General features: G+C 45.4%; 1 protein-coding gene across 4 annotated transcripts in view; it reads right to left on the reverse strand.

Moving 5' to 3' along the window:
- UBR4 (ubiquitin protein ligase E3 component n-recognin 4) overlaps nt 1–27530 on the reverse strand; it is an 85028-nt gene that overhangs the window by 25272 nt on the left and 32226 nt on the right. The window contains exons 45-79 of one of the 4 annotated variants that reach the window (XM_051637491.1): nt 27326–27497; nt 26981–27182; nt 25800–25963; nt 25390–25606; nt 24817–25033; nt 23437–23469; nt 22247–22310; nt 21632–21766; nt 20827–21001; nt 20461–20598; nt 19905–20026; nt 19426–19537; nt 18784–18914; nt 18464–18641; nt 18174–18278; nt 17385–17516; nt 16032–16200; nt 15240–15336; nt 14758–14865; nt 14159–14275; nt 12525–12734; nt 11345–11494; nt 10440–10667; nt 10263–10341; nt 9547–9789; nt 8553–8721; nt 7388–7532; nt 6621–6706; nt 5624–5711; nt 5302–5495; nt 4022–4261; nt 2450–2588; nt 1815–1940; nt 1518–1646; nt 733–1076 (exon numbers count right to left, since the gene is read on the reverse strand). In XM_051637491.1, coding sequence (XP_051493451.1) covers nt 733–1076; nt 1518–1646; nt 1815–1940; nt 2450–2588; nt 4022–4261; nt 5302–5495; nt 5624–5711; nt 6621–6706; nt 7388–7532; nt 8553–8721; nt 9547–9789; nt 10263–10341; nt 10440–10667; nt 11345–11494; nt 12525–12734; nt 14159–14275; nt 14758–14865; nt 15240–15336; nt 16032–16200; nt 17385–17516; nt 18174–18278; nt 18464–18641; nt 18784–18914; nt 19426–19537; nt 19905–20026; nt 20461–20598; nt 20827–21001; nt 21632–21766; nt 22247–22310; nt 23437–23469; nt 24817–25033; nt 25390–25606; nt 25800–25963; nt 26981–27182; nt 27326–27497 — 5358 coding nt within the window. Of the gene's footprint in view, nt 1–732; nt 1077–1517; nt 1647–1814; nt 1941–2449; nt 2589–4021; nt 4262–5301; nt 5496–5623; nt 5712–6620; nt 6707–7387; nt 7533–8552; nt 8722–9546; nt 9790–10262; nt 10342–10439; nt 10668–11344; nt 11495–12524; nt 12735–14158; nt 14276–14757; nt 14866–15239; nt 15337–16031; nt 16201–17384; nt 17541–18173; nt 18279–18463; nt 18642–18783; nt 18915–19425; nt 19538–19904; nt 20027–20460; nt 20599–20826; nt 21002–21631; nt 21767–22246; nt 22311–23436; nt 23470–24816; nt 25034–25389; nt 25607–25799; nt 25964–26980; nt 27183–27325; nt 27498–27530 lie in introns of all 4 variants that reach the window. The other 3 variants (XM_051637490.1, XM_051637493.1, XM_051637492.1) reach the window with 3 other exon arrangements.

A 27530-nucleotide genomic window follows, 5' to 3' on the forward strand; every position in this document is an offset into this window, starting at 1 on the left:
GATGTAAGGTACCTCCTCTGTAAAGCTACTAATGGAATCATTAAGGTTGGAAAAGCCCTCTAAGATCATCAAGTCCTACTGTCAACCCAACACACCATGCCTGCTAAACCATGTCCTGAAGTGTCTACATGTTTTTTGAACACCTCCAGGGATGGTGACTCCACCAGTGCCCTAGGAAGCCTGTGTCAGGGCCTAATATTCCAGGGCCACTAAGATGACGATGGGATTGGAACATCTGCCCTGTGAGGAAAGGCTGGGAGAGCTGGGGCTGTTCAGCTGGAGAGGAGGAGCCTGAGGGGGGATCTGATCAGTATCTCCAGGGGGTATCAGGAGGATGGGGCCAGACTCTTCTCAGGGGTGTCCAGGGACAGGACAAGGGGCAATGGGCACAAACTGGAGAAAAAGGAGGCTCAACCTAAGCATAAGAAAATATTTCTTTACTGTGAGGGTAACAGAGCCCTGGGACAGGCTGCCCAGAGAGGTTGTGGAGTCTCCATCCCTGGAGACATTCCAAGCCCACCTGGACATGTTCCTGTGGGATCTGCTCTAGGGGATCCTGCTCTAGCAGGGGTTGGACTAGATGCTCTCCAGAGGTCCCTTCCAAACCCACCACTCTGTGATTCTGTGAATATCCAATCTAATATTCAATCTACTTCTTTCTGATGGTGCATTTACAAGTTTTCCAGAGCTCCCTGGAAGTCAGAGGGTTGCAGAGAGTGCATCAGCTCTAACCTGGTGAGAAGGCACATGAGCTGCCGGACCTCCTCCCGCATGGTGGCCGCGCCTCGGCGCAAGTTGTAGTCAAAGAGCTCTCGGATGAGGCCCTGGGACACCAGGATGTGCCTGATGGCAGAGTTGGTGGCCAAAGCCCTGAGCAAGGTTATGCAGTGCTCGGTGACAGCTGAGGCACAGCCGTAACACTTGGTGGATGATGTGTGGCCACAGCCCAAAACAGACAAGGCACGATACTGGCTGGCAGTAAACGTAGGCTGGACAGTGGTTCGTGAGGACTTGGTTGCTGCCTCTCTCTGTTGGAGATCATATTCCAGGAGCTCCTTTCTAGAGGCAAATACTTTCTGGAAAGAAAGAAAATTAAAGTTATGGAATTGTGAGGCAGCACGTAATTGCTAATCCCACTCACATGTTATATTCACTGTGTATTTTGTGGAGAAACAGTTTTAACCAAGTGTCTGAAAACTTGGAAGATCTTCATGTCAACAGCAGACTTGGGAAATCCATGAGAAGCATCAGCCTATCTCCCAGTTATCTGTCCTGTTTAGAGGCTTGTCTACACTGCAGGCAAAGTAACAGTGGAAATGTGACAAATCCACAGTATTAATAGTAAACACAGCTTCTGTAAATTATTACCGTGTTACTTCCCTGAAAATATGCAGCTGATCACCTCTTGTTAATGCTGTCATTAAAAGCAGAATGGCAACTTTCTGCTGCTGACATGCACTGGATCTGAAGACAGAGGGAAAACACATGACCCAGAATGAAATCAAAGAACATCATACCTGGATGATTTTGGAAAGTTCATCAAAAGAGTTCTTGCAGTCACCACAATATTCCTGGGCTAACTGGAGTATGTATCTATTCACACTAGCTGAGGTAGAACTTATCCCTCCACTGCTACCAGATTCGTCCTGGAATGGTGGGGAAAACAAAAAGGGATCACATATGGAAGCTACACATAAAAATAACAACTGCAGAACAGCATCTGAGGCAAAGATTCTTTAGTTGCTCTTGGCAGTACAAAGGCCAGTGTCTGACCAGCCTGGGGTTCTGTGCAAAATCCACCTGTCCCTTGTTACCTGTGGCTTTTCAGGAGCTGCCTCATTCACTTTACACAGCAGGTTTTCCAGCTGAGGCCTGTGTCCCATCAGCTGGTGATACACTCTGTCAGCCTTGTCCAGGAGAGTGTTGATATTTGTTACTGCCTAAGAATTAAGAAGGAAAGGAAACTTGGATTTCATGTCCAGACACAATTTTTTAAGTCTACAGAACTGTAAACATCAGCCTTCAAATCTTCTCTTTTGCCCTTCCCTGGCAAAAAATAAATAAATGGTGATCCTGCTTCTGCCAGTGCCCTCTGCTGTCACTATCCTTGGCACATTTGTCCTCTGGGACAGACCACACACTGCGAGGGGTTCTGCACTCATTAGCAGTGCTCCCCAAATGGGATGGTCCAGTACAACCCCAGTTCACTCCCAAGGCGAAGAGATGCAGTGCTAGAGAACTAGTTTACAAGTCAAGCACTGAATTGTACCTTTTGAAGAATTACTTCTTTGGTGGAGCAAGACAGTAAAGAAGGAAGGCATGAGTCAGAAGCCTTGAAGGAGCACTGCTTTTCATGGTACTCGCAAGAAGGATGGACTTGATGTCCCTACAGTGTTGACCTGGCCAAGTAGATACAGCATCTGATGAATGAATCTGCTCTCAAGCTTACCTTCTTCCGATCCTCTTCGTTCTCTATGGGATCCACAGCACAGCAGGGCTTGGCGTACAGCATGAAGTCAAAGCGCGCGTATTTGCAGAAGCCACACGCATTGCAGAGGAAGGGATCCTTCTCATCATAGTTAATGGATCTGGAAGGCAAGGCAGACAGGTCACAGGCTGTAACTGAGCCTTATCAAGGTGACTGAGGCAATGAAGGGGAAAGATTTTAATAAGGGCATGTAGGGACAGGATAATGGTTTTTAAATGGAGGAGGGGAGATTTAGGTAAGACATCAGGAGGAAATTCTTCACTATGAGGGTGGTGAGACCCTGGAACAGGTTGCCCAGAGAAGCTGTGGCTGCCCCATCCCTGGCAGTGTTGAAGGGCAGGTTGGATGGGGCTTGGAGCAGCCTGGGCTGGTGGGAGGTGTCCCTGCCCATGCAGGGGGTTGCATCTAGATGATCCTTCAGGTCCCTTCCAACCCAAACCAGTCTGTGACTAAGATTCTAAGTAAGCTGTGAATGGACACAGTAGGTGAAAGGATGGCCCTGAACCTACCCTACCAAACCACCCTGGGCAAGCTACAAGTGAGAGACATGAGGTAGATGAGAATAAAAAAACCTTCAAATCAGGCAACAACAAAATCCTTACAGAAGTGGTGCCACATTCTGGCTGGGAAAAGAAGAAACAAATGTGAATTTGTTCCTAACACTCTATGTTAACCACAAGAATTCCCAGCAGAACATCAGGCTAGGGCACTGTGCCCTTTACAAGAACACAGATAAAAAGAAACCATTCTGTTTTGTAAGGTCTAGGCTTTCAATAGCTCTCACTCTTTACCCAGTTGCAGTGGGACTAGGTACAGCATACTTATTATCCTGTTGCTGACTAGAGTAGCATGACACAAACTGATTCCTAGCTCCTATAATTCAAGAAGGAATATGGAAACCTTCCACTATACCAGTAATCAGCTGATCTATAGAAAGAATCTGCTGAACACCTTGAATCCATGAGGATTAGAGAGGGATATGAGAGAACAAGAGAAGAGATAACAGATAAGGAGACAAAACTCACAAAAGAGTAGGATTTATAACACTGGAGTGAAAGCTTGAATAGTGCACAGTAAATTACGCCCTGAGCCCTGCTCTGAATGAGGAGAGTGCCACAAAAGCTCTGAATAGACAAGGGAGCACTGTCTGTCCAGCACACTGAGTCAGGGATCCTGGGAGGAAACCCCCCTGCAACCATCTAATTGAACTCCAGCCTCCTGCCCTTGAACAGGCAGGCCAAAAATAACCTCCCCCTGGGAATTTTCTTTGAAACTTCTGAGGGCTTGATCTGAAACTTCTGCCTTCTTTCAGGGCTGCTGTATCAGGCTGCCTTTGTTAGCCTGAACATTAAATCCCCGTAAGCCTGTTTTATACCTCTTGACTAATTTGATTGTGCAAGTTGTATTAACCAGAATGGGGTATTTAAATAGCAGGGTATTTTGTTGAACATCCTACACGGGCAAGCAAGCATGAGGGCTCTGCAAACCCCCTGGTGCTGGGCTCTGTGGGGAGGAAGGAGGAGGAGGAGGTACCTGCACTTGTGGCACTGGTAGACATTTTCCCCACAGTTCCCACACACCCCTGGGTTGGCTGGGACAGAGGCACTGCACCGAGGGCACTGCAGGGTCTCAGTGGAAGCCTGGTAATTCTCATAGAAATCTGCAAATTCAATCATCAGGTTGGAAGCCACGATGGGAAGGGGCAAATCAATCTTCACCTCTGTCTGGCCTGGGGTCAGTTGGACTTTTTTAGCCTTGTGCCAACGAGCTGGCCTGGGAAAAGGAAAGAAAGAGGAGTCATCTTCCAGCAGAGAAGTGCCCTCCCCTGTCCAGGGATGAAGAGAAGCCAAATGCCACCGTCTCAACTCCAAATCTACTTTAAACTGGATGAATGGAGCGCAGTTCTAGGATTCGTTTCCTTAGCTTCTGTATTGACATGATATGTAGCCAGAAATACATTTTAAGCCTTTATCCTCTTCATAGAGAGAGACTGTTTAGGATTAAAGAGCTGTTGATGCCTCATGGAAAAACTTTAATTCTACAGACATTTTTCTAGGGATTTTCACCTCCATTTTTTTATTAGTAAGGACATTTGCATGAAAACAGGATATTTATTTCTAAAGATCTCATCTGCTCCCACTGCTTCTTCTCAATCTGAAGTCAGAATCCTCTCTTTGTGACATCATAATCCTCTCCACAGCAGCCACTTGTGATGTCACAGAGGATTAAGACTTCAAATAAGCAATAAGCAGCAGGCACAGATTAATCCCTAAGCCAGAGAGATCTGATTCTGGTGAGAACATCTCAAGAAGTAAGAAGGGAAAGCATATAAAGCAGAACTGGCTCCAGACTAAGCAATGTATTGAAAAGGAGCCATTTTTTGGTGGGTAAAGCAGCAGCTGAGAGAGTTAGGCCATCCAACTTCTAATTTTAATTCTACTACATGGCTTCAAACAAGTACTGTTCACACTTGCTGCATTTCTGGACATGCTGCAAGCTCCAAATCCCTTTCCAAGTCACGGTCTCCAGGAGATGTTCTTGGTATTAATATTGGTTGCCACACAATTAATTTAGGTGCTTAAAACTGAGCCTGTGAAAAGGTTGCATACACAAATTTTACAGGCATCCACCAAGGTCCAGGTGAAATTTAGATCTTTTCTTCAACAATTTATTGTAGGAGACTCAGAACAATCCCACACAACGTGGGCTGAGAGCGATGAATAACAGTCTAAGAAGGAATATTGGCTAAAACACGAAGCCAGGCACCTGTAATGTCAAACTGCAAAGAAAAAAATAAACATGGACAAACATACTTGTTTTTCAGCTCCACTATAGCCTGCACTGTCCTGTTGTTGTAATAGAGGTTGATGGTTCGGACCATTTTGGTTCGTTTCAGGTCTCCTATCTTCACTGTCACTTTGCTGATGGTGTGGCTGCCAATGAGCTTCACCACCTGCTGGGTGGTAGTGTAACGTGTGTCCACTTTGATGGAGGAAAGCTTGATGTACTGAGAAGACACAAACAAGGACACACTGCATGATTACATCCCAAAACTCAGAAACACAGCACATCACCCCACTGTAAGTGGCTGGGATCCCCAGGCTAGGGGAGGATTTAAGAACAGCAGCTACTCACACAGAAGGGCACCTCTGGATTGTTGCAGACAAGGCAAGGATCACTCTCCAGGTAATAGCCATCAAATTCCACCAGCCCAGACAGTGTGCTGGAATGAGAGGAACAACACTAACATATGGAATCTGGCATTCACTGTGTGAAGGGGGGAGCACTGTGTGAAGCTGGACCATCTCTCCTACCAAGAAAGGCTGAGAGAGTTGGGGTGTTCAGCCTGGAGAAGAGAAGGCTCCAGGGAGACCTGGGAGCACCTTCCAGTGCTCCCCAGAAAGCTGGGGAGGGACTTGGGACAAGGGCAGGGGGTGAGAGGACAAGGGAGAATGGGTTAAAACTAGAGTAGGGGAGACGTAGATTGGATATCAGGAAGAAGTTCTTCACAGTGAGCGTGGTGAAGCACTGGAACAGGTTGCCCAGAGAGCTGGTGGAGGCTCCACCCCTGGAGATTTTCAAGGTCAGGCTTGACCAGGCTCTGAGCAACCTGATCTAGTCAAAAAGGCCCCTGTGCACTGCAGGGGGGTTGGTCTAGAGGACGTTTAAAGGTCCCTTCCACCCCACACATTTTGATTTTAAACACAAGCCATTCAATCAGAATAGCTTTAGTTTACCTGTAGTCCCCACTCCCAGACTCAGTAACAGAAACATTATATTGTAAATCACATGGAAAATCATTGGTTTTCACCAAGCAGCATTTCAGTATAATTAATAACTGCTAAGATATGACTGAGAACACAACACTTAATTCTGAAAGTCTATATTCTCCAATTGTTCCTAATATTTTGTAACGTTTACAGCAAAAAAACTACTGCTGGTGGCACATGGAATGTTCCCTTTTCCAGATGGCAGAAAGGGATCTGCTCCTCTCCCAGGGCCAGCTACCCTATCTCAGCGTGCTTCCTCTACCACCATTTCATCAGAAGGATTGTGTCTCCCCCTATGGATTGTAGCTGGCCTGCTGAAAAGCTCTTTATAGTGAAATGGATCAAAGGCAGAAGTAACTCACTTGTAAATGTTGGAGTTAGGGTGGTTGGTGAGAATGTGGTTTTGAGTCCGGAGGATCTCCACAGCCTTTTGGGAGTATTCCTTCAGCTGAAACACAATTAGGGCAATATTGTCTTCTCAACATTATTTATTTTAATGGCTACAAAGACATAAAGATTTCTCATCCTGTGGTGTTCCAGGTCCCCCAGAAGATGCACACACTATTTCCACAGGAATTTCTGTGGTTAAATCACTACTCAGGAATGTAATAGATCCTAAAATTAGACCTTTACCACAATAACAGTGCTATTTGTCAGCCAATCAATGCAAATGCCTGCCAAGATTCCTAAGGCATTCCCAGCTCTTTAAGCATACACATGCAAGTATCAGGGTATCTAAATTATTTGTTCTCAAGCCCACTGGTCCCTTAAGAAAGCCTACCACTTCCTATGTTCAAAAGTCATGGTTACAAAGGATTTCTAGGAGTTGAAATATCAAAATTGTATAAATCAAGAGCTGGCAGATAAATGTATTTTCCCCACAAAGGCTTTCTGTGGGAAAGAGGTTTTCTTCTAATTAAAATAAAGCAACCAAACCCAAAGCAATAAAACAAAAAATCCACACTTCCCATTTTTTAAGGACCCTGCCTTTTTTAATGCTCAAATTTTGGAAACAAAGCTCTTGCGACAGAAAATCTGTCCCAGCTCTATCAAAACAAAGCACTGACATCACTCCCAGGAAGCAGCAGGACCTGGGATGCTGTGCCTCCTTTTCAGAATGACACCATACCTTTTTCTCAGTCTGCTGTGTTTTGAGGGAGAAGTATCCCAGGAGATCTACAAATTGGGCAGCCTTTCTGCCATAGGCTGGAAGTTCTGGCCAGATTGACCACATGAGATCCAGCAGTAATTCCTGCTGAGACTTGTTTGAGTTCCTGTGGAAGGGATTACATATCAATTAGGTTTGTAAAGCTAACTATACAGTGCATGGCACACAGCCTCATTCAAAAGGAAAATAGATGCTACAGTTCACTGAAGTTTGTAACTATTATCTTGCATAGATCAGAGTTCACAGAGTAAAATCTCATCTCTTCTTGCCATCAGCAGCTTTCCAGCACTCTCTGAAAGCAGATGTCTTGCAACAACTGAAGAGAGTTCTCCAGGAGTTCAGCAACCTGAAGTGTGCCCATCCCTGCATAACTCCCCCCCCCCCCCCTCCCCTCTCCAACTGTGTGAGTCTGCATCTGCCTCAGAAAGGTTCTCCCACAAGAATTTACTCCTGTAGATGTCAGGAGCCAGATTCTGCAGACAGGAATAAAATGTTTCTTGCAGAAGATAACTCAGTAACAAGTAAGTCACAGCTTCTACCTCCAGCCCCAGTAACTGCAAATTAGTGTGATCAATTCAAGGGGATGCAATCATCTGCAAGCTTCAGCATCCTTCAAGGCTCAGGGCCATCAGGAGATGATCTGAGGGTTGGAGACAGGCTGAGAGAGTTGGGGTGTTCAGCCTGTCTTCTGAAGGCTACAGGGAGACCTTAGAGCACCTTCCAGTGCCTGAAGGGGCTCCAGGAAAGCTGGGGAGGGACTTGGGACAAGGACAGGGAGGGATGGGATGAGGGGGAATGGATTAAAACTGGAAGAGGGGAGGTTGAGGTTGGACATTAGGAAGAAATTCCTTAGTGTGAGGATGGTGAGACACTGGCCCAGGTTGCCCAGGGAAGCTGTGGCTGCCCCATCCCTGGCAGTGTTGAAGGGCAGGTTGGATGGGGCTTGGAGCAACCTGGGCTGGTGGGAGGTGTCCCTGCTCATGCAGGGGGTTGGATCTAGATGATCTCTAAGGTCCCTTCCAACCCAAACCATTCTATGATTAACTCTTCCCCAAGGACAGAGCTCTCCATAACTGAGCTGAGACTGACTCAGCAGAGCCAGGGGAGAGTCTCCATCCCAGCTCACCTGTAGATGTGGAGTGCCAGGCAGTGGGCCTGCCACCTCACTGAGGAGGAGTTGGACTCCAGCAAGAAGCAACGCAGGAACTGGATGAGGGTCTCCTTGTCAGCAAACTTGTTCAGCTGGTTCACCAGAGCTGTGCACAGCTGATCCTCCTGACTGCCCGAGCTCTCCCCTAGGGCACACACAGTGGCAGAGAAAGACTTAAAGCAGATGACTGGAGCACTTCACATGGAGGACAGTCTCCTGTTTTATAGATCATAGATCAAGAATAATGGGGATAAATTCTTGTGTTTCAGACAACAAGCAAATTTAATGTTTCTTTTTCCAAAAATATAATGTAGTACTCCTGACTAACACATACGAAAAACTTGCCAGTAAGGACTTGGGAAATGTGCTACAAGTCCTGATAAAAAGAAAAGCATCAACCATGAGGCAGCAAAAAGACTCCGAGTATCACCTGATAGAGAGGGCCAAAATGGTTCCTTGGAGAAAAGCCAAGAGAGAATCTATGCCCATGACTTTTATAGGAAAGCTTAATTACTTTCCCAGGACTTTGGAAATCCATTAAGCAGCAGCCCTGGCTCCAACATGGCTTACAAGTCAGACAGAGGAAACAACTCTGAACATAATAATTGAAGAGCAAATCAAACTGGGTTTGCATCTCCAGTACTTGTTTTTATCCCCAAGAGCATTTCAACCACCTATAAATATTCACAGTGGGCTTGGGATATACTCAGCACTTAATTTCAGCCCCAACCCTCAGCATATACTTCTTCATCTTTGCCTCTCTCCAATCTACATATGGTAAAACTGGTTTTCTCTCCTAATCGTTGCTGAAGCCTGCCAGTGCCGTTGCCACAATCCATCACCCTTTCACAGCAGCAGTACTTATCATAACAAGAAGCAGTCAGTTCTCTCTAAACAGAAATAAAAAAGGCTGAGAGGAGCAGACTTCACTCCTAAGACCCCCAGAGAGCAGGGAACAGCTGCAGCTCACCCTCTCGCTCTTTCTCCTTTTCTTCTTTTTTGCTCTTTTTGGTGGAGGATTTGCTCTGTGTTGCTGGCTGCCCAGAGCCAGAAGCTGCAGGAGCAGAGGTGGAAGAAGTGCTTGATGACCCAGAGGATGAAGCCACAGACAGCACTTTGCTGCCACACAGAGCACAAGAGAGAAGCTGCAGGAGAACTGGTGACACTCCTTCATCTACCAGGAAGCTGACTTGAAGGAGGAAATATAGAACAGCTGCAGAGAGAAGAAAGACATCTTTGAAGTCTGAATTAATGAAAAGCAGGCAAAAAAAGCTCAACAAAACCAACCCAGCACAAAGCAAAAAACCCTTCAACGATGACAAGGGCCATCCACAAACTCACAGAATCCTCCTGTCCTTACACTACAGAAGCATAACACTGGAGTACACCAAGGTGAAGTGTTTCATCCCAAGTTACACACTGGAACAACAACAGTGCAAGGAACAGAAGAACAGGAATGGGAGATCTGTTCTAAGTTAGCCATTACACCACATTGTGTTCTTTAGCTAAGCAACAGATGCCATTAGAGAACTGTGATAATTAATACTGGGAATAGTTCAGTTCCACTCAGAACTCTCAACTCTGTCCCCTTCTCTGCTGAGCTTCCCCATTGGAGAAGTCTTGATTCAAACCAAGAGAGTTAGCCCATCCCCTGCTCCCTCAGACACTCTCAGAGAAGGGACTCACAGTCATCTTTGATGCAGAATTTCTGCCAGTTCACTGTTCTCTGTGTGGCAATCTCTGCACAGGCCTTTAGATGTTCCATCTGAAAGGGAACAGGACCCAACATCACGTCAGCATCCCCGTCACTGACACAAATGCCACCTCCACTTTCCCCCAGCACAGAGGCACCCTTCTCCTTACCAAGCTGATCAATGTGTCATACTGCAGGGCAGAACCTGAACTGGCAGTGACTACACTGGCACGGAGGAAGATGCCTTGCTCTTCCAGGAGCTTTTTGATGCCACGAACATGAGAGTCCAAGGTGTGAAGGTCTCGGAGCTGGCGATACTTGTCCTTCGATCCACAAATGAAGAGCAAGAGCTTGCGGACTTGCCGGCGCACAAACGGAGTCTGCTGGATCATCAGGTACTAGACAAAGAAAAGCCTAGAATGTCAGCACTGTGAACTCACCAGCAGGCAACCTACGCCAACAAAAATATGATGTGTTTTCTCACAAAAAGATGCACTAATGGATCTGTCAGCTTTAAAGTCCCCTGTAAAAGGGAGTCACAGAAGTGCAGCATCACTGCAAGTCACTGCAGAAGAAACTCAGCATCCTGAGCTGTGCAACTATGAAACAGCTTCTGAAAACCATTCTTTGTCATCTGTGACCTCAAATAAGGAGCTATCAAGCCTAATAAAGAAATCCTTTCTCAAACTTGTGCAAATGTCAGATAACTTATCTCAAGGAGGAAGCTATCCAACCAAAGGAACTGAAAAGATAGACACCAAATAACAATCTCTTTTTAAAATACCACTTAAAGTACCAATAGCCAGGCACAATGTTACATTGTACCACCTCAAGAGAGTTTCCTGTTCAAGTTTTCTGGCAATTTTCTGGGTTTTTTTCAACATTGAGTTACAGGAAATAAGAGTAATCTTATTTTCCATGTATGCTTTCCTATAGATTTCTGTTCAACAGGAATAAAACCAAGCTGGGAGAAAAAACAAAACCAGAGAGGGGCTTGAGATCAGTCCTACAAAATGAAGGTAACATGACTAGAAAACATTGTTAAAACCTGTAGGATGATCACATTCTCACTGACCTCAGACAAAAAGTAAAACCAGGAGTGATCAAAGACAGGAGGTGGGATGCGGGAGTTGGTGTCTGCAATCTTCTTGATCTGATAGGGCAGCCGCAGCACCATCTCTGTCAGGAGCTGAGTGTAGGCCTCAAAAACATCTGCAGCATGACCCTGAAAGCAAGAGCAATCCATCAAGCTCTGGTTCTGAACACTCTCAGTCTGGTGTCCTGACAAGCTGCAGGGTGCATTTCTTAATTTTCTGCAAACAAAACTCTACTGCACCTTTGCAGCCAGAACAGCAGCTCCCAACTGATAAATAAGCCAACAAACCTGCACGAGGACTTTAACTAGATGGCAACACTCAGGATGCACTAAACTATTTTAATAGATGAGCTTTCAACTTAGGAGATAGTATCTAAAGGATGGGTGCAAGGAGGATGGAGCCAGACTCTGTTCAATAGTTCCTGGTGACAGGATGAGGGGCAGTGGGCACAAGCTGGAACACTGGAATTTCCATTGAAACGTGGAAAAAATTCACAGTGAGGGTGACAGAGTCCTGGGGCAGGCTGCCCAGGGAGGGGGTGGAGTCCCCTTCTCTGGAGATATTCTTAAGACCCACCTGGATGCAGTCCTGAGTAATGTGCTCCAGGGGATCCTGCTTTAGCAGGGGTGTTGGACTAGATGATCTCTAGAGGTCCCCTCCAACCCTGACAATTCCATGATTTCTTATATTGAACTTGTTTTTTTCACCGGACCTGTACATACAACAAAGCCCCACCCCCCAACCAGCAGCACCTTTGCATAAAAACACCAAGGTGGTAGAAGGATTCTAGGATTTACTGTGGATATCCCCATCAACTTTCTTGCCACAGTAAGTAGCAGAGGTTCAGAAATTCTGCCTGCCAAGCAAAAGGAGTCAGAGGACGGAGCAGTTTCCCTTCAGGAAGCTTAACACTTCAACCAGAAACAGTGACAGCAGCTCCACAGAACTGCTGGGTTGAGGAGGGCATCAATGGATACAGTGAGCTGGGCTGCCCTGAGAGAATTCAGAGCAATCCTAGTTGTAACTACGCATTATAGAAATGGATTTTAATTGCACTACTAAGGGAAAACCAGGTCTGCAAAGATGTTTTTACTTGCTTCTGTGCAGTAGCCTATTAAAGCAGGTTGTGTAAAGCTCACAGCATAGGGTAGCACCCACCTTCACATACTGGCGGAGGAAAAAGGGGCTCATGTCAGGTGGAGAAGAAGTAGTGTGAGGTTTCAGGAGCTGGCTGGTGGCTACAGGCTCCTCGTCGTTTTGCTGGCTTTTCCAGTACTCCAGCAAAGACTTCAGCACGTGCAGGCAGTAGTCAACTGCACCAGAGCTCAACAAAGCAGCAGCAGTGGCACTAGAGATGAGGGAGGAAGACTGAGACAAAGAGGAGGGGAGTTACTAGAGCACCTGAGAACCACCGTGTCGGAGGAGCAGGAGGATCCCTGAGAATCAGCACCTGCTGACAGCAGGGATGAGAGAGCAGGTTTTTGTGAAACTTTATAGGCAGCTTGTTAAGTTCGGGGTTTGTTTGAGGTTGGGGTTTTTGGGGTTTTTTTTTGTGTTTATGAAAAGCAACTCAGATATTTACAGAGACTCTTTTGAACAAGCGCTTAGTAAAGGAAAACAAATAAAATCTCCTCTTAAGTCTAATCTCCCCTCAACACATGTGCCAGAGGCCACTCTGCTATGGATTAGACAACTAGGTTTTTTTTTTTTTTTTCCTTTTTTTTTTTTTTCTTCCTCTCATTTTATTTTATTTTTTTTAGGTTGGGATTTCTATTTGTTTATCTGGGATTTGGCCAGCTGGGGGTGAATTCTGGTAGAGAAAGAGTCCCTGTTGCAGATGCCTCTCAGAGGCTCTGCTCCACCCAGGTATTGCTCCACCTGCATTCTGCAAGAAGATGAGCTTTGATTTCTGTGGGAAGCTCAAGTGAATAACAAAGGCTGGAGAAAAAGCTACTGTAAATAAAACTATTAAAGCAGCCCTGTAAATCCAAACAAACCCCACAGCTCATAAGCTCATTAAAATTTGATGCAGTTCAGACTAAATTTTTTAACCTCTATGCTTTTTTATTAATCTCCTTCCCACCACACATACTGCTTTTTATGCCTTATTACTGTACCTTTTAGCAACAAATATCTAAGGAATCCTCTTAGCGACTTTTACGTTGACACAGCAGCATATTGCTTTCCAATAATCACATTACAAATCCTCTTTAACCCCTTCAGCACCACCAAGAAGCCAGGAAATAAAAAATCTGCTAGACCGTTTTAAATAACATCATTAATGTGCTGCCCTTAACTCAGTCAGAAACCACACACAAAACAAGTGAATCCTGTTGTCTTTACATGCTGGTTTCCTCCATTCCGCATTTCAGTAAAGATCTTTTTTCTTTTTTCATAAACATCAAACAATATTAGAAATTAGGAGGAAATCCTTCCCTGTGAGGGAGGTGAGACCCTGGCCCAGGTTGCCCAGGGAAGCTGTGGCTGCCCCATCCCTAGCAGTGTTGAAGGGCAGGTTGGATGGGGCTTGGAGCAGCCTGGGCTGGTGGGAGGTGTCCCTGCCCATGCAGGGGGTTGAATCTAGATGGTCTTTAAGGTCCCTTCCAATCCAAACCAGTCTATGATTCTAGGAACATTAAAGACTCCTCATGAATTTCTCAAAGCACTTCTCAGTCTTCTTCAGTTTTAACCAGCTATTTCAGTTAGCAACTTTTAGACTAATCTGGAGGAACAAAAAGCCCCCCCCACAACCACATCATCTCCCCTGACAAAGCAATAGGAAAAAAAATTACCTCACAAATGGAAGACTTGGATCCTGACTTAGTTCTGGACATGAACACACTCAGCAGCCTCATCACCACCAAGTGCACTTCGTTGACAGGAGAACGTTCATTTTTCTTGGACACATCCTGCAAGTAGAGAGCCTTCTTGCTCACTTACAGAGCTGAGCACATTGTCCTAAGCATCTAAATTTCAGTGCTCTGATCCTCATGAAGCATTTCTAATTTAAGCTCAAGCAGTAATACTAAAAAAGCAGCACAAATTCCTCAATATAGGGGTTGACAGTGGTCTGGATGCCAGAGAATAGTATTACCCAAATTAAAAGGTATATTATGTCAATTATGCATCACTGATCATGCCTGTTTGAAGAGTTTAAGTGAAAGACATTTTCATGCTCACTTGTGGTTGTCAGAAGCAGAAGAGTTACACTCAGTTCTTTTTCTACCTTTTATGAGGTGAGCCAAGAGAAATAAACTGCCTGAACACATCCAGACAGCAATGCATTTCTGTGACTCCTGTGCATTTAATTCCTCCATGGAATTAAATTAAATTAAAGAAGCCTTGTCTAGAAGGAGGAAACTGAAGGCTGTGTGCTCACACCACAGCTTACCTTTTTGTCCATGCACAGCTCTGCAATCAGCTGGGACAGAAGGTTATCCAAAGCTCCCTTATCTTTCTCATCATCTCCATCTAAGTCTGTTGTGAGCATCAGAATGACCTGGGAATAGAAGTCAGAGAATTAACAGAAGGCAGGTTCCATGTTTTCAAGATCAATTCAGATTCCCTTGCAGGTTTCATCTTCATTTATGAACTTTCCCAAATTCTGCCTGCACCATCAAACCAAAATACAAACATTCAGTATAAACCAAACAGAGCCTCCCAAATACATCAGAATTCAAGGTTTTTACGTTCATCAGCCAGCTAACGCTACACTGAGAAAGGGTAAGGAATGCTGTGCAGCCAACCAAACACTTTAGAACTGGGATGACACACTGTGACTGGGCAGGAAAGAGACAGGGAAAAGAAACCTAACAGTAGCAGTAGTGATTAACTGTTTTGTTAAGGCTTAACTCCTGAACCCTCCTCAGTTACCTGCATGTAAGGAATAGCACGGACTCCTCCAACATTCCTCAGCTGAGGCAGGTTTTGTAGCAGCCTCTCCAGCAGCATCAGTCGGACCATGTGCAGCCTGGGAAGTCAGAAGCCATGAATCACACAGAGGACTTCAGACACATCCCAAAAAATATCACACCCAGCAGGATTACCCACAGAGCACTGCAATTTACCACATCAATTCAGAGCATGAAGAAATCCTAAGGTTATCAAATCAGCACAGACAGGAGAAACATCACAGTCAAGTGATGTCAAAGATGCAGAGCAACTCCGACCATGGATGTTGTTCTTCACTTCAAGAGCTACACTGCCTACCATGGCTACTTGCAGAATTCAACTGTCTAGAAACAGACACCCTAAATCAGTTCCAAACTGCACTGGAAAGATGTTCCCATGGCATGAAAACCTGCAGGTCTTTCCCAAAGTGCACAGCAGTCCTGCACAGACTTTTTTCCCTAGCACTAAATTTCATGAGCTCCCAAGCTGGAGGTTTCAGTGACTCCTGTTTAACAGACTCATGCAGGATTTTTTCATCACTTCCTACAGGCAGCAGTTTTGTGAGACACACATTAGGTATGTGTAACATGTTAAAGGAAGGCATTTTCCAATGGCACAGTTTGCTCTAACCTAAGTTTTCTGACTTCCAGTTTTTACTATCCAGAGTCACAAACCATCCTCCAAGGATTTCAGCACCTCCAGTGCACTCCTCTATAAACAGTAACACTGCAGATCAGATGTGCTGTTCTTGAAGTGGAAAACCAAGCTCCTTGCCTGTTGCTGGTGTGGACATCTCCCTCTGCCTCTCCTTCCCCCTCTGAACCATCTCCTTCCTGCTGGCCTGTGGTGGTGCTGATGGCACCTGTGCTGGAGCTGACACTGCCTGGCCCAGCAGGGTGACCCTCGGCTGTCGTGTCCCCGTAGGCGCTGCTTCGGCCAGACACTGCAACAGAGAAAGCAAACAAGGGAAAGACAAGATCAACACAACTGAGGATTCACAGCAACCAGTGCAGCTGAACTATCCTGTGCAGCAGAACTACCCTTTGGAATTACGGTTTTAAGGAGGCTGTATCCTTGGCTACCTTCATAAAGCTAGAAGAGTCATTTCTACAGATGCAACTTCCCACCCCCAGTACTCTTTTGTTTCCCACCCCCCATTTTTGTGGCCCAAGCTGAACTGGTTCCACAGCAGACGTTTAACCTGAGTCAGAAGAAGTGTGTCATAAACAGGATGGGCAGCACAGACAAACTTTTTTTCATAGAAGTCTGTGATTATTTTATCTGGGTATCAGTCCCGAACAAAAAAGAGAGAAATTAATTCCACCCCATCCAAACCTATCCAGCAGTGAATTCTTTCAGTCTTGCTCTGGGCTACTGTAAATGTGGGGTACTCCTGTGGAAGCACATCTCAGTTTCACCATTTGGGGTCCATGCTGAGAGGTGTCCCTGCCCATGCAAGGAGGTTTGGAACTAGATGATCTTTAAGTTTCCTTCCAACCCAAACCATTCCATGATTCTATGATTTTTACTGTTATTCCAGGCCAGCAAAAACTACTGAAGATTCCAAACTTCACAGAAACCCAGAATGGTGGGGGTTGGAAGGCACCTCTGGAGATCATCTAGTCCAACCCCCTGCTAAAGCAGATCCCACAGGAACACATCCAGGTGGGTTTGGAATATCTCCAGGGATGGAGACTCCACAGCCTTCCTGGGCAGCCTGTCCCAGGGCTCTGTTATCCTCAGAGGAAGGAAGTATTTCCTTATATTTAGGCTAAACATTCTGTGCTTCAGTTTGTACCCATTGCCCCTTGTCCTGCCACTGGACACCACTGAGAAGAGTCTCGCCCCAGAAAGCTCTGGCTTCCAGAAAACTACACAAAGTAAGCAAATATTCAGTCTGTAGGGCACTTTGGCAGTAACCATAAAACGATGTGTGGCACCATCCCCGTGGACCTGAGATCTCTTTTCCAGGGATTACCCACCCCTCACACTCTTGGTAAAGTCTTACTGAAGTTCTCAAGTTGGAAGAAGATGATCACTAAGGTCCCTTCCAACCCAAACCATTCTATGATTCTGATTACAGCAGAAAACAGATGTCCAGACACTGGCACAGCAAGGGCTACTCACCACTGTGCTCACCAGCCACGGAGTCCACGGCGCTGCCACCGCTCTCGGAGCCGACGCTCCCACCATGGTCTGCAGGTGAAGTCCGGAGAGTGGAACCATCTGTTGCAGCTGTGCTGCCCTCATCATCCGAGGCTGGAGCTAAGAGAATGAAGAGAGCTGTTACAAGTAAAAACACTGCCTTGATAGAACTTCAAAAGAAGCACATGCTACAAAAGAAAAGCCACGAATACTTGTCTTTGTGTGTCAGTTTTCGAGCACAAATCAAAAGGGAAATCAGAAGTTTCCATCAGTGCGTTTAAGCCTGCTGAAGTGGAGGGGAAATGCCCTGACAAGGAAACCTTCTTATCAAATAATTATCTAAGTTACTTGGATGGGGCTGCCCCATCCCTGAAGTGTTGAAGGGCAGGTTGGATGGGGCTTGGAGCAACCTGGTCTAGTGGGAGGTGTCCCTGTCCATGCATGGGGGTTGGAACTGGATGATCTTTAAGGTCCTTTTCAACCCAAACCATTCCATGGCTCTATGGTTCAATGAATGTGTGGTTGTTTAAAAAAGCAAAGGGAATCCAGTATGTAGGGTTCTTGTCTGCTTTATTTTAAGATGAGGAAATAACTTCCTCAGAAGCCTATAACGAAAGTCTATCAAAGCAGAAAAAGGCCATAAGTATGCTATCAAGAAGACATGAAGCCAACAGTAATAATTATTTCTTCAAAACCATATTTACAAACAGATGTTAAGTCAATATTCAGGTTAAAATCAAAAAAAGCTTGTTCCATGCAGTGAACAGTTACCTGATGCTGTTGTGTCTGAGAGTGTTCCGGCATCGAGCGAAGAAGAGCTGGGTGCTTGGCCAGACAATCCTAAGCTCTGCAGCCCCAGGGCACTACTGCTGCTCCCTGCAAGAAGAAAACAAATTATCAGTATCTTTCTACGAGAGAATCATCTTAACTCTGGACTTCTCTATGTATTTCTACTATCTTTGCTTTGCTGGTGGTGACATCAACAGCTTCTGCTTTGTTTCCTTCCCTGTTCCCTCATATTCTAGTTACCTTCTTGACTGCCAATGATAACTGCATCTTACCCTGCTGATCTTGTTGCAGGCTCAGGGCAATAGCCAATTCCACCATTGTTTCATCATCTGCATCTGGAGGAATATCCAGCATAGGAGGGAAGCCCTCTGCTCCAGCCAGAAGAGCCTCCAGGGGAGAAGGGTTCCCATTGTTGACATTTTCAGAAGTCTCCAAAACCATAGATTCAGACTACAGAGAAGAAACACAGTGAGAACTTTCACCAAACCACCACCAGCTCATGAAGCACCACAAACTGATTTATCAGAACTAAATTGAATTCAAGTATCCAATATACTCAAAAAGACTCCAAAGAGAAGCACTCTGGACTTACCACCATCTCAAAGTCCCCATGATCAACTTCACTTTGCTCCTGGCTTTCCTGTCGGATGTGCTCCCCATTTGCCATCCCAGAACTCTGCAGCTTGTCTTCTGCATCATCATCATCATCATCATCCTTATCTCCTGAGTTACAGAGGGTTGATTCACAAATGTGCTCATTCCTCACATCATAATGAACAAGGTAATTAATGCTGGAGAAAAACCTAAGCTCTCCTCAGTTTACCCCAAGTCACTAACAGATTCCTTGACAACTACAATTCATGGCAATGCTAAAAAAGTATTCTTGGATGAAGATCCAAAACCCTAATTTTGGCCATTTTGCATCCATCTTTTTGACTGATTTATAAGGACTTTAAAATATGCACAGAAATACTAGGACAATCTGGAAGTCTGAATTACTACCCCCCAGATAAAACAGTCAGATTTCCTTAACAGATTAGGGAAAACACTTCCCTTCTCTTTGAACCCAAGAAGATTAAGGAAGAGGTGAATATTTTAAAAAAGAAAGGTTTTTAGGGGGCAAGAAGGGGAGAAGAAAGGAAGAAGACTGGGGTTTCTCCCATTTAAAAGCCTACTCTGGCAAATCAAGCAGGTCATGCTCATTTAAAGGCAAAGATGGATGGATCTTGCATACCCATAGGTGTATTGCTCCGAGGGGAGGATGGCAGGGTGACATGTCTCCTCTTGTTCCTTGGTCTCAGCACTCTGATCAAAGCTTGTTTGCAAGAGAAGCTCACTGCAGGATCCTGGAGGGTTCATAGTTCATCATTAAATTTCCTAAGCTTTAAATGCTTATTCACAGTATTAGGAAAGGTGGCTAGAAAATACACTTCTGACTCTCTGTGGGTCGTGATTTACATAAGACACATTTCACTGCCCAACTTCTAATCCCCTTGGTTCCCGCGGCCACAAAGCAATACTTATTGTTGCAATGCTCATCACCAACATTACTAAAAAACAAGGACAGAAATTTCTCCTCCCACTTTTAGCTCTGTGGTTTTTGGCTGCATGTTTATTTTGTATCCATACTATGTATTATCATTCTACCTCTATTTAATTCTCTTCCTACTACCAGTGTTACAGGCTGACAGAGAGGAGAGCAAGACTACATACTGGGCAAAGTAACATCTGCATGTAGATCTTGGATGCTGTATGGATACAATCCAGTTCACATGTGCAGTATCCATGGATAATATCCACCAGAGCATTGACTGTGGCTTCAACATGAGTGAGACCTAAGCAGGAAGAAAAGCAGGACTGTCATCAGCTATATTTCCATTTCAGCACAGAGAGTGAGACACTGCAGGGAGCACCTTTTCTTTGCAGACTTCAAGACACAATTTTAGCACCACAAATATATTGGAAGTTTCAACCCAACATGAGCTCACACACCAGTCCTGTCTCCCCAATGGAATATTGTGCATGCCATACACCAGCACCACTGGATATCCTCCAACACCAGCCACGAGGCCAAATATGAATAAATCCATCAGTCCCTTTTGATTGGCACAATGCACATCCTTTTGAACAAAAGCATGAGAGCAGATATACCTTAGAAAGCATTAACTGCCTCATTAACACCTTAAGCCTAGTTTGGAATAAGTAATTTTCTCTGTTCACAAGCTCAAAATAGGCTCCTTTAAAACACACAAAAGAAGACCTAGCAGACCTGGCAAGCAGGCTGGGGCCAGGAAGGCATTCTTGGGTTTTGATGCATGCAGCTTCCAGAAGTGGTTGACCAGCTGGGTAATAAAGGTGCAGCCATCTCCCTCAGCTTGTTTCTGGGCTTCCTGCCCTTCTTCATTCTCTGTACAGATCAAAATACAGCCGTCAGGTTTGAGCAGGGAAAAAACAAGTAGGGTAACACCACATTTACTTGAAGTAGCTTTTGTTAGAGGCTCTGATGTCCCCTTTACAAGGACTATCACATCCTAACAAATGTGTCAAATACCATCCGTGTCACACCAAACCAGACATCCCAAGACATGTTCAGTTCTTACAAGAGGAAGTTGAAGAAAAACCCAGACTTCTGTACCTGTTTCCAACTGTGGCAGCTTTGATTCTGTATAATGGACCAGATTGTTGGGTCTCATAATGGCAATGGATCGAGCAGTGATGACCAGCCTCTGGAACACCTCAGGATCAAGGTCCTTTCCTTCTTTGGTTGAGGAACTCAAATACTGGATGGCTTTACTCAACAATGCTTGATCCTGTAAAGTGAAAGATAACATAAGCCAAAATAAAACAACAGGCAGCAGCACAACAAGGCAACTGAAACACAACTGCAGGACAGACCCTGGGGAAACCTGACACTTGCTGCTTTAACTCCTGACCAGTGTCATGCAAGAAGGACAATTACTATTAAAAAGTCATCCTGTAACTGAAGAAGTCTGGCTTGAGAACAGATTTTCACATTTTCTTCCCCTCAGGATTAAACACGGATGGAAAGACCAGTCTATAAACATAACCATTTGAGTGGTTAGCAAAGGCATCTGTGCATTTACTGCAATGATGACAGCACAGACTCTAACCACCACTTAGCCTAGTGTTTTCCTACCACCCCCTAAGCCAGATGCCTGTGGAAATGGAAACCGGAGCTAGACAGTTTGTAAACAATCTTCCTGTGTTTAGAGATCCTGATATCTCTAGATTAATTGACGTTATTTCGTAACACAATCTTCCAAAAGCATTTTAAGTCGTGAAGTTCTGAGGGAACACAAAATCCAGAGCAAGGCACGCAGCAGCAGCTAAAGAAAAATCAGCCAGAAGGTTTACACTGAAGAAAGGACTTTCTAAGGGTGTGCTGCATCTCAACCATAAATGATCCTGCCCAGGGTTACCTTATGGTTATGGTACGCTGAGCGGCTGGTGTGCAAGCTAGCCAAGAGGCTCTTGGTTTGCTGCTGGACACTGGAAGGAGCTGGCATGGAGAGCAGCATAGTGGCCAGTTCCTGAGCTGCCAACTTATTCTTCTCCTGCTCCCAGAACAGACAAAAAACATTCTTCAGTACATTTACCATCAAGGTGGTGCAGGAGTCTGGTTTCTCAGCATACCTGCAGCTCCCTCCCCCCTCCTTGCACTGTGCACACAAGTTTCTGTCTACAGTCTTGACAGCCTCCTCCGTTCACTATCTGACATCTAAGGAACATTTCACACATCTATACAAGAAAAAGTCCTTTTTTCAGATTTATGGGCTCCTACTCTGCTGTTTTTGTAAACGAGGTCACTCTATAGCACAAAAATCCCACCAGGGATAAATGCAAATGCCAACTGTCATTCTAAACTAGTTTCAAACGCTTTTCTTTTGCTAAGTCAACTTTCAGATCAGTGCTCAGAGCACAACGGATGCGGCTCTCTCCCCTATCAGGCCCCCGGGGCTGCAGGAGGTGCTGCTGATCTTGTCCCTCCTCCCCCATCTCTGAAAGCTCAAGGATGTATTCAGAAAGTTACTTGCCTTCTCGTTGACTGGTCCCACAGCAAAGCAGCTTTCCAGCGCTTCTAAAGAACTCACTACTAGCCTGGAGGGAGAAAGGAAAGCAGGCTTGAGTACAGCAACCCTTCTCTCTCCTTAGCACTTTGCTTTATGCAGGCTACAGTCATGAGTAGCTCAGAGACAGCTAACGAATGCCAAGTACAAAATCAAAGCATGATAAAACCTGCCACAGGCACCATGCATATCATTTCATTGTGTTACAGACCAGAGTTAAACCTGGCTCACGCTCACAGACAAACTTAGGACTGCTTTAATAATCCACAGCTGAAAGACAGGGGCTTTTCTCTACCAAAGAGGATAAAACACTTCCTTACGCAGCCTGCAGCAGGGATAACTTGGATTGTCTTGACAGTACCAATTCACCATGGCCCACAGCTGTACATACGACTGCAGATCAAGGCTTGGAATGACACATGGGAAAAAGCGGAACCGACTTTTCTGAGGGAGCAAGATTCCACTCACTTTGCTATTTTCACACAGGTCCTCTTTCCAATTGGGACTTTCAGTGCAAAGTATTCCGGAGGAAAATGAAACTTGGGAGCACTGGGTAGGACCCAAGTGAAGAGATGCTGAAGTCCAAACTTTTGACAGGCTGGTAAAATACTTGTCCCAAGGAAAAACCTGATTTACAACTTGTGGCAAAAGTGCTGAGTTTCCCTGGCAGCACCACTTCATGCCTTGGGGTAGAACTACCTGAAATGCCACCTGACACACCAGAAGGAGCAGTGCAAGAATACAGGGAAAAGGAGGGAAGAGACAGCAATAAGGAGAGGAATAACAGTGTAGGATTGAATAGAAGGTAGGAGGAACAACTGCCTGGTGGTGATAAATAACATGACATTCCCTTACCCACAGCCCCCCTCCATAAGGCTCACAGGGGAATATAAGTGGGATAAAGAAGTAAGGAAGGAGCAAAGCAAGAAGAGGAGTCTGTCAAACAAGCAACAGTTATGCTGTACCCAGCAAAAATCTGCAAACCACCTCATCTTTACATTTTTTTGCTAAACCGTCTGCCATGCAAATGACCAGAATGTAAAGAAGCAAATGTCACTTGGAAAACAAAAGGAAACCCCAGTCAACAAAAGCCACACCATGTGCTCGGTCTCTCTGACACACACTCACTCGTGCAGAGAAAAGGATGGCATACTAACCGGTCCAGGGTGGTTAGGGACTCAGTTTCAGAACTTTGGGGGAGCAAAGAAAAAGGAAAAAAAAAATAAAATAAATAAAATAAAAATAAAGCTCACAGAAAAACTCCCTACAACACATTCTAAGCAAAAAGCAAATGAAATGGGGAACTCAGGAAGCCAGGAGAGCACTTTGTACAGTGAATCTAAGCATGGTTCCGTCCAGCTGGGCAGCAGACACTTGCTCAACAGCAAAACAGAGGAGATCCAGGCCACCCAGCACTGACAAGTCAAACACGTTGCTTAAAGCACCACTGGAGGTTAAATCTGAAGTACAGACCCCAAATTTTTATAGGAAAGCTCCCTCTTGCCTGTGTCTACTTGTTCGTACTCAAGAGGCCCTTTCTAAGGTCACCGTGATATATTCTGGTACACAAAAATAAAAACACTAAATTCTTGGTTCTGACTTTTTAGACTATAATCTCATTGCTTTGAAACACCAGAAAGCATGTCTGTGCTGAGAGGGACACCTTGTGGAGATGTCACAGCAGAGGAGGGAAGGAAAGAGAAGTTAAGCCCAGGGGAAAAAATCCCATGAACTATTAGGACAAAATACTCAAGGACAGTGAAAAAGGCCCCTCAGCTGGACATAACTGCCACCTCAAGCACTGCACCTTCACCTGAGAATTTCAATGAGACAAAAACGAACCACGACAGTCAGGCAGAATACCCCTTAAAATGATTAGTTTCCAGCATTTTCCTCTCTGATCTGTTTCCCCCCTGTCCTTGCTAGCTTGCCAGGCTTTCTACAACCCTGATGGCACAGACTGTATGAGCTGAGGGAAAGACCTCGGGGTGGATACTAAAAAAGCCACTTCTCTTCTGCTAAATATATGTTCAGCTCACCCTTGTGGTGTGACTCTCAATAGGAATATTGGGAGGGCTGACCCAACACTTTTTCCACCACAGGAGTTAAACCTGAGACATGTGGGCTACAAGGTAAGTTGGTCACACACAAAGTCCTCCTCAAAACTGAACTTCAGAGAGGCCTAAAATCTTTGTGAGCTCTGGAGAATGGAGAAGGGCCAGCCTGAAATGAGAAAATGTCCCAAGGTGGCAGAAAACTCTCTTAGCTCTTCAAGACTGCTGTAACAAATGAACTTAGCAACATGAAGCATGCATACAGATCTACCTATCTACTCCACCACAGAAATCAAGAGGGAGCACAAAGCCCTTCTTAGAAGATAATAATTGACTCTTCAGCTGTTCTTTGGTGTGACCATGAGAATAACTCACTAACTCACTAAATTGTCCCACTTAAGAAAGGCAGACAAGCATACTCAGGTCCCCCCAAGAGGAACTACCCATTTTCAAGGAGAAACAGAAGAAAGACTGCAGAGATACCTCTCCAGGACAGTTCCACTGGCAGCAGCAGGGGTAGCTGACTCGGTGTCTCCAGTGCCATTCCCTTGATTCAGGTTTGGGGGACAAACATTGCTCACTGAAGCAGATGGGAAATCCTCAGGGGGCTCATCAGGCCATCCAAACTGCTCTTTGGTTTTGCCATAAATTTTTATGGAATCCATCATTGTAACTCCAGCAGGATCCACAGAAGCTCCAACTGCAGCAATGAGAGAAATTTCTTAAAAATTAACAAAACGGGTTCTTTTGAATACAAACAAGCACATTAGGTTCGGACAGTGATTACACTGTAAAATTAATACACAGCCACCCTGACAGATTCACCTCCTTCTCAAGGGCACTTTCCCTTTCTATTAACATAAAATTGAACTGAGCTATTGCACATTCATCCATTGCAGTAAGAAACTGGGCAATAAATAAAGTGATTAAATCTGCCCCTCAAATTGTTTCTGTGGTGAAAGGAACAGCTTGCGGCAAACCTCCCTACCACGAGGTGAAGCCTCAACCCACCCAAGCAAACCCACCAGGGAGTCAAACAATTAAACCAAGACTTACTGAAGATGGTTAGTTTTTTGTCAGCCTGCAAGGCTTCCTCACGAGTGAAAGGGAAGTCAAACCAACGAGCCCTGGTCATGTTGAGCTGCATGGTACGACCAAAGATCTCCAGGTAGGAGGGTGCTCGCTCGATGGCCTGAGTGCCGATCTGGATGCGCATCCCTGTCATCACCATCGTGCTGTTGTTGTTTGTCACTTCAATGGTGAAACCCCCAGGCTAGAGAAAACAAAACCCAGCTCAGAAAGATGAAGTAAAAAATCCAGTCCTAAGCTAAGAATGAAAGTCTGTACACAGCCGTTTATCTAACAGTATCATGGGATTGGTACAGGGTCACTTGAAAAGGCAGACATCAACTGAGACAATAATGCCGCCTGGAAGCCCAAAAGAATCCCCAGATGGCCCCATTTACCTTTGTGTTGGCCACATACATGCCAGTGGAATTGAGCCTGTGCTTTATCTGCTGAGCATTGTAAACCTGCAGCAGGTCATTGCCTCCAAACTCTACGTCTGTGAGTTGCTGGTTGTGTTCAAAGAAGTCAATAGGGAAGTTCACTTGGCTGGATGTGCGTGTTGCTAAAAGGGAAGAGAGATGGTTTTGATAAAACACGTTCTAAACAGGCAAAGCTATGGTAAAAGAAGCTGCAGAATGAGCTTGCCACCTTTGGAAATGCCTGTGTGAGCCAGACAGCCATGTGGCTTCACAGACACTTACAGAAATATTTTACCCAGACTTAGCCAGTGCTTAGCCCTGAGGATAACTGGTAATTCCCAGAAGGGAGTGTCTTAGAACCACAGAATGTTGGAGGTTGGAAGGGATCTCTGGAGATCATCTAAGTCCAACCCCCCTGTGAGCAGGAACACCCAGGGCAGGTCACACAGAAACACATTCAGATGGGTCTTGAAAGTCTCCAGAGAAGGAGACTCCACAGCCTCTCTGGGCAACCCATCCCAGAGCTCCATCACCCTCACAGGAAAGAAGTTTTTCCTCCTGTTGAGACAGAACTTCCTATGTTCCAGTTTTTGTCCAGTTGCTCCCTGTCCTATCACAGGCCACCACTGAAAAGAGACTGGCCCACTCTTCTTGACACCCACCCTTCATATATTTGTAAATGTTAGTAAGATCCCCTCTGTCTTCTCTTCTCCAGACTAAACAGACCCAGGTCTCTCAAGTCTTTCCTTGTATGACAGATGTTCCAGTCCCTTCATCATCTTTGTAGCCTCCCTTGGACTCTTTCCAGTACATCCCTGTCCCTCTTGAACTGGGGAGCCCAGAACTGGATGCAATACTCCAGATGTGACCTCACTGGGCAGAGTAGAGGGGGAGGAGAACCTCCCTGGACCTGCTGGACACATTCTTAACACACTCCAGGGTTCCAATGGCCACCCTGGCCACAAGGGCACACTGCTGTCCCGTGATAACTTGTTGTCTACTAGGACTCCAATGTCCTCCACAGAGCTGTCTTCTAGCAGGTCTACCCCTAATCTACACCGGTGAATGGTGTCACTCCTCCCCAGGTGCAGGACTCTTCAATCTTGGCATCTCCATTTGCTACTGCTACCTTACACAATGTATGTATGAGAAGTCCTTACTAATGGCAGCCGCCTTGCGCTTGCGAACCGGCTTCATGATGCTAATGACACTGCTGGGCTGGAGAGAGGGCTGGAGCCAGTAGGAGGTGTTCTCTACATTAGCCATGTAGATCCTCAAGCTGCCATCTTCACACAGGAGGATCATAGTGGTCCTCTGCTGCTCATTGCAGGCTGTGTGACGGATGGCCACCATGTCCTGAATCTGCAAAGGCAAGTAATGCAAGTCAAGGAAAAGAGCTGGCAACCACTGCTGGAATAAACAAGCTGTGAAGAACAGAGGTCTTGTTGAGGGAACAACAAGAAACCACAATCAAAGGGGCAAAAATACAAAAAAACATGACTGACCTTTGCTTTGGCTGGCAAGGTTTTAATCTCCTGGATGAGAAACGTGTCGGGCTTCACCATCACCACCAGTGGGACCCCTGTGGTTTGCTGAACACAGCACACCAAGCCAGGATGGTTCATCACCTCAGACCACTGACACAGTGCTGGTGAGGTCTTACTCCCACCATTTGAGCTGCAGGGGATGAAGGCCAGAATGACATTCAGG

This window comes from Apus apus, chromosome 20, assembly GCF_020740795.1.
Source record: "Apus apus isolate bApuApu2 chromosome 20, bApuApu2.pri.cur, whole genome shotgun sequence".
In the NCBI taxonomy this organism is placed as follows: domain Eukaryota; kingdom Metazoa; phylum Chordata; class Aves; order Apodiformes; family Apodidae; genus Apus; species Apus apus.